This window comes from Peromyscus maniculatus, chromosome 6, assembly GCF_049852395.1.
Source record: "Peromyscus maniculatus bairdii isolate BWxNUB_F1_BW_parent chromosome 6, HU_Pman_BW_mat_3.1, whole genome shotgun sequence".
In the NCBI taxonomy this organism is placed as follows: Eukaryota; Metazoa; Chordata; class Mammalia; order Rodentia; family Cricetidae; genus Peromyscus; species Peromyscus maniculatus.
In genome coordinates this window covers 68,957,720-68,967,317 of record NC_134857.1, presented here as the reverse complement: position 1 = coordinate 68,967,317, position 9,598 = coordinate 68,957,720, and the positions used below count along the sequence as shown (strand labels likewise).

Genomic DNA, 9,598 nt, shown 5'->3' with positions numbered 1-9,598 from the left:
GTATGTCCTCAGGAGGGTTCCAAAGACTGGAGGGGAGCACCCAATCAGTCCCTTCCCTGAACAGGGAGGAACTGAAGTTGGTAGAGTAGGGGGAGGATTTTGTCTCTAACATCTTTTCCAGGGAGCCAAGAGGTAGCTCTCTAAGCAAGGGATGGCAGGGAACCCTGGAGATACCCACTTTCCAGGCAGGAGCACCCCCCCCCCACTGCAAGTGCTACCCAAGATCCAACTGTCACACAGTCAAAGACAAAGTCTTAAGTAATAATACTTTTAATAAAATTAACTTCTCAATAGCACATTTAATACATTAACCCTCCCCCTTCTTGGTTTCTCTGCATTGTGTGCAACATCACTTGGACTTGATTATTCATGGGTCTATCTTATTTCCCACCTTTATTTTTGCATTTGAAAATCTTCCTTGGTGATTTGTACGAGTCACTAGATGCCTCAAATTAAGTCTGACCACGATCCTATTCTACTTTCTACAGTGGAGAGACCATCTTTCCCTGCCCCAGGGCTGTCTCCGCCCACCCACCTGACCTCTCAAGCACTCACCCTCAGGTAGGCAAAGGGGAAGTCCTCCCTTCCCAGATGCTACCATCTCAAACCATTGAGGGTCCTAGGGCAAAGTAGGGCAGGGGGACCTCTAGTCTCTAGATGGGGTGAGAAGAGTGAATCGGGAGAGGGAGATGTATTTGGGCTCCAGGGTTATGAAGTGATGTACTGCTTTGCTCAGACTAAAGCCGAGAGGCCTCTCCCCATCCTGATCCCATTGCCAGCAGGGGCTGATGGAAGGCAAGTGCTTAAAAAATGCTCATCTCTCACATGCAAAAAGCTAGGCTTCCAGTTTTCCCTGGGGAAGGTGATGCGATATGGCCATGTGGGTGACCCCTGTTTGAACACAGAAGGGGGCTGGCGCACAAGGGCTGCACTGTGGTCACCAAAGCTCCCTGCACACTTTCACCACTGTACTTTTGGGGGGCAGGTTCTCCCAGGCCAGTATCTGCCCTCTACTTCCTGAGTAGAAAGTATTCCTTGGGATCTAACTTTCTCTGAGATTCCACAAAGCCCAGTGTGGTGAGGTGGCGCCTGCCTTGTCGTCCCAGCAATTGAAGGCAGCAAGATGGCTGCTTGATTAAGGCCAGACTGAGCTCGAGACCCTGTGTCAAAAACTAAAAACAAAGCCCCACTGCGCATGTGAAGGAAAAGAGCACTGGATTGCATTACCGCCCCCACCGCTGCCCGGGCTGTGGAAAATCCGAGCTGACAAGCACGTGCATGCTCATGGTTGAGTCGCTATCCACCTCACTCTCGGAGCCACCCTGTAGCAAGATGGACTGAGGTGACCGCAAGGACCTCCTTCCTCAGTGTGGCCTGGGAGAAGCTGCCTTGGGTGGGGGGTGGGCGTGAGGAGTAGGGGCTTCTCCCCAGATGGCCAGGCTCTCCGCCCAGGCTCACCCGGCTTCAGATGACCAGTGTGGACCCTGGCAAAGACCCTGGGACAGAGCCCTCCAGTACTTGTCCCACACTTACAAACCTAAGGATTCTCAGAATCAACCCCAGCAGACTGGAAGCTCCCAATCTTTGCTAGCAGCCTGCTCCGACCCTGTCCCCAGGGGTAGGGCAGCTCAGCCGCTGGCCTCTATTCTTTTTTTCCATACTTTTATACATTCTACTGGGCGCGGGCCCACAATGCTACTAAACTTTACGCTATCTGAGTATCATCTACTAAGTAACTAGTAATTCTTTTTTCTTTCTCTAGGATTATATGAAATAAATTTGAATTATTTTGTAGTATTCTCTTCTTTTAAACCCCTCGGTTTTTCTTTCTCTTCTCATTTTTTTCTTTTTCTTTTTGGTTAAAAAAAAAATCTATTTCTCTTAAATCTCACGCCTCTGAGGGTTTCCACAGGCCTGCTAGGCCTCCATTCTGGGTTTCCCCTCCCTACTTGCCCCTGGCACAGGGTCGGGGAAGGAGGGGACACCCCAGGACCCTCAGTCCTTAGTCCCAAAGCTTCTTCCTTTCTGGTTAATCCCTTCCTTTGTTTGGCTCCGCCAGCTCCCCTGAGGGGGAGGAGGAGGGGAGCCCACGGAATGAAATCCAATCTACTGGTGGGGGCCCCAGAAGGGACCAACTCCCCCATCCCCTCTCTCCACCATCCACCCCAGGATGCTCCCCCAAGAAAAGCAAATGACATTTCTCCCCAAAAAAAGGTGGGGGGAAAAAAAAGAACATAAACCCGAACATATATTAAAAACTTTTTTAAGATTTAACTCTGAATACAAATGTATTTTTTCTTCTCTCCCTACATATATTCTAAACCTTCTAAAGTTTTTTTTTTAAGGATCACTTTATCATAAAATAAAATATCCTTTTCATATAATAAATTACCTAATAAAAAGTCTTTTTTTTTTCATATTAGCCCAGGTTCTTTGCTACATTTATACGGTAATAAATGCCTTTATTAAAATAGAATATTAAATTATAAAGAACTGCTTTTTTTTCTTTTTTGCTATTTTTGTTTCCTTTCCTGTTGGTCGCCCATCTCACTCCCTCAGTTTCTGGTTTGTCGCTCACGGTTGCTTGTTTGGCGCTGGTTTCTAGGAAAGGCTCACTCGGCAAGGGTGGGACTGGACCTGGGAGCCCCTAGGGTTAACAGTCTTTTGCCTTTGTGGGTAAGGAGTGGAGAGGGGGAGGGGGACTGACAGACAGACATCCCTTCTTCCCACCCCCTCCCACCCCCTGCCCCTGGGCAACCCAGGGTGCCCATTTGGTTTGGTTTCTATTGTACAGACATCTCAAGATGGCTCACATTGGTGGGAAGGAGGGAAGCGGCCACAGGGCCAGTCTTCTGGGCTGTGACCTCCTTCCTCTCCCCTCCCAGGCTGGTGGTCTGGAGGGGAAGGCTGAGGAGAGGCAAGTTAATTCACGACAGGCAAAGGAGAGACCGGACCCCCCTCTGTGCCTTCATCCCACATCCTTTCCCCATCCAGGAGGAATGGGACTCTGAGCTGCAAGAGCTCAGGGCAGTCCCACCCGACTATATACAAGCATTTCCTGGGCCTCCTGGGCCTCCCCATCCATCACCCATCCTCTCCCGGCCCGGCCAGCGGAACCAGGAGGGTAGGAGGCCGTTGACAGACACAAGTGAGCAGCAGGAGCAGCCAAGTGGCGCCAGGCCTATCACAATACCTGACTCTCCCAACAGGCCCTGCTGCACCTCAGTCCTGCTTTGCCCTGGCTAGACCCCTCACCAAAGAGCTGGCCACTCTCCTCAGCCAGCGGGTAAGACAGAGACTTCATGATTTGTGGCTAATAAGGATTCAATAATGGTTCAGCTAGGTGCAGAGAGGTCAGGGGGTAGGCCACTGCAGGTGAGGGGGAGGGGAGCCCTTCCAGCCACGTTTCTCCTGCCACAGGACTTTTCCTGCCTCCCATTTTCCCTTCCTTTGGCCAGAAGATCCAGAACTAGTATTCCCTAAGTATAATGCCCATGGTTGATAAAGGTGGGGTTTCAACCCCTGATGTACCCCCATTATTAGTTTCCCTCTCAAACTGTCACTGAGTCTACGGCTACATTCCATCAAGAACTGGAACGGATTCTTTGGAGGAGTGGGGGACAGGGCTGTCTAGTACATGAAGAGGAACGGGGGGGGGGGGCGCACTATCAAAATGTTCTCCAGACTTCTCCCCAGGATGGTATCCCCAAAGCTGGGCTAGAAGGGGCAGGAAAGGGGGAAGGAAAGACAGGCAGAGAGGAGCAAGAGACTGAAAGCGACAGCCAGGGATGGGGGAACTGAAGGAATAGAAAAAAGCGAGGGGCAAACCCAGAAGAAAAGTCGGGGGGGGAAAAGCCAAGCCAAAAAGTTGGGAGGGGAAAGAGAAGCCCCTCTTTCCAGATCTCTCTAGCCCAGCTTTGTAAGACAGATGAGTTGTGAGCCCTTTATTGATTGACACCCTCCTCCACCCCAGAGTAACTGCCCAGATCTCTGATAGGCCCCCTTCTCCCTTACACTGTTGGGAACTCAGGGGGGTATGAGTGGGGGGGGGGGTAAAGGGTCGTTAGGAGGGGGGAGGTCAGGACCAGAGGAGGGGGGGAGGGAGATCACCAAGACCACCTCTGGTTACAGGCTGGCAATTCTCCCCCTCCTGTGTTCTTACCCCTCCGCCGCCGAGGGAAGGGGCAAACTGACACACGGATGGGGTGAAGGGAAAGGTCAGGATGTCCTGGTGGCCACTTCAGGCTAAACAAAAGCTTCTCTTAGCTGCTTCCAGATTGAAGGGTGTGTTGAGGTATCAGTTGTAACTCTAGTAAAACGTACGGTCTGGCCCCTTCCCAAAGGGTAACCAGAGGTTCTGAAAGTGGCTGCCCCCCCAGCCACTCCTGCCTCCCTTCCCCACCCCAGCGAGCGAATATTTCTAAGCACCTTGCCCTATAGTCACTGATTTTCCAAAGGCCCTGCAGGTCCAGGGTGGCACCCCGGGGCGGCGGGCCCAGGAGACCAGGGACAGGGAGCTTAGGAAAATATTCGGATGGCTTGCGTGGCGGTGATGTGGCAGACAGGACACTCTGGGTCCGTCCTCTCGCAGATGCGTACTGCACACTCCATGCAGAAAAGGTTGTGTCCACAGGGCACCAGGGCGGCTGTCACTTCGCTCTCAAAGCACACCATGCAGTCCCGCCCGCCGCCCGGGCTCCGCAGCCCTCCCGCCCCCAGTTTAGAGAAGCCCTGCAGCGGCTCTCCAGGCGGCCGCCGAGGGAGCCCGGCCAGCTGCTCCGGCCCCGCGGAGGTGGCTGGAGAGCGGTGTGCGCCAGGTGGGCCCGCACGAGCCTTGGCTGAAGAGGAGGAGGAGGAGGAGGAGGCAGAAAAGAGCACCGAGGTGGGCGTGGCGTTCTCCTGGCCCGCCCACAGCGGGGGACTAGTCTCCGCCACGCCGTAGTACACGTCCTGCTTGCCCACGCCGTAGCCCGGAAACAGATACCCGCCGTAGCCGAAGTCCCCGCCCTGATCGCCTAGGCGCGGGGCCTCGAAGGCCGAGTCCACGCCGCACTCGCCGATGCAGCCCAGGCTGTTCTGCCGGAAGGTGGAAAGCGGCTTGCAGCCGGGAGCATGCACCCGCCAGGCATCGGAGTAGCGGCTGTCCAGCGCTGCATCGGGGCTGCCAGCCAGGAAGTCGCCGTCGCTGTTGTACTCGAGGATCTTGCCGGTGCGCACGGCGATGTGCGTCTCGATCTCCTCCCGCGCACGTTCCACGTTGCCCGGGGCGCCGGTGATCTCGAACACCGGGTCGCGGTCCCGGCTGGGGGTGATGATGTACGTGTTGGTCTGCTGCTGGATGCGTTTGATGGTCGCTCCCTTGGGGCCCACCACCAGTCCCACCACACGGTAGGGCACTCGTACACGGATGGTCACCTGGCCCGGCAGAGCAGGGGCCACACCAAAGGCGGCGCCAGACTTGTTTCGTGAGGCTCTTATCATGGAGAAGTGCTCAGCCGCTGAGATGATTTCCCGCCGGGCTGTGGCCACGTCTTCCCGCCTGCCAGTCACCATGAACACCGGCTCCTCACCTCGCACAGGAGTCTTGATGTAGGTGTTGGTCTTGGCTCTCAGAGCCTTAATCTTGCAGCCTGAACAGAGTAGAAAGAAATTCACAGGACAGGGTACTGGGATCGTCTCCAGAATCCCAGCCTCCCAGGAACCCCTCAGCTGGTCCTGGGACACCCTCCTAACCACACACACACAGCCCACCCGACTTGACCAATCAACCGATGCACTAGTTTCTCTTGCCGTACCATTCGGGGCCTCCCAAATACACTCCTCCAACACAACCTCCTTCAGAACCTTTCAGAAAAGCAGCTAACCCAAAACCTGCTCACAAACTCTTCCCTGAGCATCTGCCCTTCCCTTCCGTCCACGTTACCAACCTCTCAGTCACCTCTCCCGATCTTTGCTCAAAACTGCAATGCACTCATTAAACCACAGTCTACTCATGTGACCTCCATTCATTGAAGGAGTCTGTCCTCTAGCTCACCCAGGGACACTGACCACCGTCTGCTGTGACCTCCCCACGCCTTCTGCCCCAGTCTCTGTGATTCTCCACATCGTCAAGAGTTCGCAGCACCTGACTCCGTGTGGGACTTGGGGGAGGGGAGGGGATGGGGTGGGTGGGGGTCAAGGACAGAATTTCATGGGAGAGGAAGAAGAAGACAGTGTCATCCAGAGGACCCGAACTCTTGTTCTCTGCCCCTGAGAGCAGGGCTGGGATGTTCTGGAGGCTGAGAGAACTGGGCATTTCTGGACCCATGCATGCTCCTGCTTTGAAGGAGTATCAGGTTAGAGCTGGGAGCTTGGGAAGAGAGGCAGGAAGAGAAAGAAAAGTGAAACAAAGAGAAGAGGAGGGGCAAGAAGAGGAAGGCTGGGCTACCTGTGGGGAAAGGCTGGAGACAGACCTCCATGGCGGGGTGAACCTGCCTGCCTTCATGGAGCCTCGGGGCCCCTCACCCCTCCTCCAGACAGGAGCGTGAGGACATGTACCTGAGGGTGCTAAGGCAGAGCGCTCGCTCGTCCAAGCAGTCTTTCGGGGTGAGCAGAATGCCCCTCCCCATGCACACGGGCTCTCTCCTGTCTGTCTTCCCCAGCACACCAGGCCTTGGCCCCATCCTCACCAACTCCCTGGGCTCCCCAGGCACATCTCCCTGTTGCGTGTTCTTCCTCACCTCCTCAACACACTACCAATCCAGAGTCAAGTGCCCACGCTTCTGACCCTGCCCCAACCCTCAACGGCAGCCTCTGCGGGAGCTTGTCTTTCTTTCCCCTCCTTCTCCAGGCCCAAACAGTGTCTTTTCTAACCCCAAGGGGTTGGAGGGACACGGTGGGTTAGGGACCTATCTTTAAAATGTGTTGGGAAGGAAAATCTGACCCCTGCCCTTCTTCTCAGGCCCGTTGGCAGTGAAGAAGTCCTACTTATTGTCTAGCCCCCAGCCTTGCTGCTTTAACGGCAGTGGACGACGGTTGGATCTGTGAGGCCTGGAGGACCAAAGCGCGGTGCGTTCGGCCAACTCCATCTGACGGGCACCTAAGCTCTGGCTCTTAAGTTCTGAACCCCCAAACTTCAGTGGGAGCTAGGTATCTTTGAGGGCGGGGGAGTGGGGGAGCACAGGCCCTGGTAGAAGACTAAGGAGAAAAGCCAGAGCGGGGCGGCCGAGAACCCAGCGCCTCAGCCTCTTGGGATCTGCAGCCCTGCAGCATCTCCAGGAGGCCAGAGTCAGAGAAACACTAAAACTGCGGCAGCAGGGGGGGAAGGGGAGACAGGAGAGGACTTCCGTGGACTTCTGGAATGGGGAAGGGCGGGCGTGTGTGCTCTGAACAGGAGGGATTCTACTTTTAGGATGGACAGACACATTCGATAAGAAGGCAGGAGTCGTAAAAAGGACCCCATTAAATTCTGGTGCCTTCCAAGACCTCACCCAGGCAAGAGATATTAATATCCCCACCCAATTCCAGGCTCTGGATTCCCAGTGTCTCTGACAAGGAGGGGAAATCCAACTTTCTAAACCAGATACCCCAAGAGATTGAGGGAGGGGGCGCTGTGCAGGGGAGTGGCAAGCTCCCCCCTCCACTCAGCTCTCCCTCCCAAATCCTCCAGCCCCGATACTAGGGTGGATGAAGTGGGACACGGAGTAGGGGCCCCAGCCTGTCTGCCCTCCACCGCCAGGAACTGGCCTCCTCCTCTGCTCCCGCGGAATGCAGACCCTCCATTGTTCCCCACGGTGGGACAGCTCCTCCCCCACTCCACCTCTCAGCCCGGCCCCTTTGCAATATCCAAATCCCGCCCCCCCCCTCGAGAAGCCAGGAGGGGAAGGGTCCCCAAGATCCAGGCTGCTCAATTTGGGTACTTACCAACACTCCCACCCATCCAGGGATGCTGGGCTGAGGAGGGTGTGGTAACATTACTCCATTGGCTTAATCCAACACCCCTCCCAGCACACCCAGGCACGCACCCACCACCCAATTTCCAAGTGGAGGTTTCTCCGCTCCTTCACCGACATGCCCCTCCTGCCCTGTCCCACGCGTTCACTCAGAGACTCCTCTTCAGACCCCTGGCTCCAGGCCGTGGCCAGCGCAGAACAAAAGCAAGACCGGGAAGGAGAGGCCCACGCCAGGGCTGGTACCCCCTCAGAGACACCCTCCCCAAACACAGGAGCCCACACAAGGGCCTGCGGGCGACCACGGAACCCCTCTCGGCCAAGGGCTCCCTCATCACCTCTCCCCAGACTGGGGACCCTCCCCTGGGCCACACCCCCTTTCATTCCTACACTCAGCCCAACAAAGAGACAGATCCTCCTTCGGGCTTCACGGACCGGGTCTCCCTCCGAGTCCCCAACTCCAACGGCAGAAGGTCCCAGGAGTGCCCCCTCCCCAGTCTCCAAGCAGATACCAGAGTCGAGACTTCCAAGTAATTGCACATTCCGTCAGTCCTTCCAGCCGGGAGCCGACACCCCCTCCGCACAGACCCCGGGATTAGGAGGCAGCTCCCCTCCCCTTTCCTTTCCCAGTTCCAGGATATTTCTTTGTCTACGGGCGGAGCCCCAGGGGAGGAAGGGTCCCGAGAACCGTCCCGACCAGGGGTAGCAGGGAACTTTTGTGGCACTTGGAATCTGGGCAGGGGGCGGGGCCCCCTTTGTCGGGAAGGGACCGAGCCAGAGGCGGGCAAAGAGGGAAGCGGTGAACTTTCAGCGCCGGGGACGGCAAGCCCCCCACTCCAACCCTCGCGGTGTCGGGACGCCCGCTTACCTTGCCTGCCCACGATCTCGGCCACGTGCTCGGAGGTGGGCACGGGAACGCACTCCGTGGTGTTGCTGCTGCCCTTCAGGCGCAGCTCGGCCTCTTTGTAGAGCGCGCAGAGCTTGGCGTCGTTCGCCCCTTTGGGGGCGGTGGGGGGCTGGGGCGTCTGCGCCGCGGGGGCCGCGCTCGGGGCGGCCGGGGCCGCCGCGGGCGGCGGCGGCGGGGCCGGCTGCGGGGGGGCGGCCGGCTGCGCGGGGGCGCCGCCCCCCCCACCTCCCCCGTCCTCGCCCGCCGTGGGGGCGGGGGGCTCCCCCAAACCCAGGAGGCAGAGTTGATCAAGAGCCAGCTGAAGGGCGCGCTCGTCTTCCAGCAGCCCTCGGTCCTTAGCGCTTCCCCCGAAACATCCTAGTTCTCCAAAGCCCCCATTTCTTTCCATTATTCCAGATACCACTAGACTAGGCATGGCGAAACAAAAGCTGGGGGAGAGAGAGAGGGAGAGAGAGAGAGGTGGTGGAAGGGAGAAGAGGAGAGAGGAGGGGAGGGGAGAGGAGAGGAGGGGGTGTGTGGGGAGGGGGAACAAAGAGCTGGGGAGGGGGGAAGAAAGCGAGATAGAAAGATAGACCCACCCCTAAGCCCCCCTCCCCAAGCACCCTGTAACCTGACTCCCCTCGCCCCAGCCCCCGGGTGGGGGTGGGGGAAAAGAAGCAAAACCAAGAAAGCAGATCTCCTCTCCTCCGGGGTGACGGGGTGGGGTGGGGGGCTGCGGGCCCTGGCCCCCACCCCTCCGCCTCGGAGTCTCTACCCTCCGCCG

The 9,598-nt window shown here is 57.1% G+C and overlaps 1 protein-coding gene across 1 annotated transcript; it reads right to left on the bottom strand.

The window, feature by feature from the left end:
• Positions 1-260: 260 nt before the first annotated feature.
• On the bottom strand, positions 261-9,449 carry Mex3a (mex-3 RNA binding family member A). The gene is made up of 2 exons (XM_042279308.2): positions 8,797-9,449; positions 261-5,630 (listed from the first exon to the last, which is right to left on the bottom strand). Exons 1-2 carry the CDS (start codon positions 9,248-9,250, stop codon positions 4,519-4,521), a joined length of 1,566 nt encoding a protein of 521 aa, XP_042135242.2. The 5' UTR covers positions 9,251-9,449; the 3' UTR covers positions 261-4,518.
• Positions 9,450-9,598: the final 149 nt, after the last annotated feature.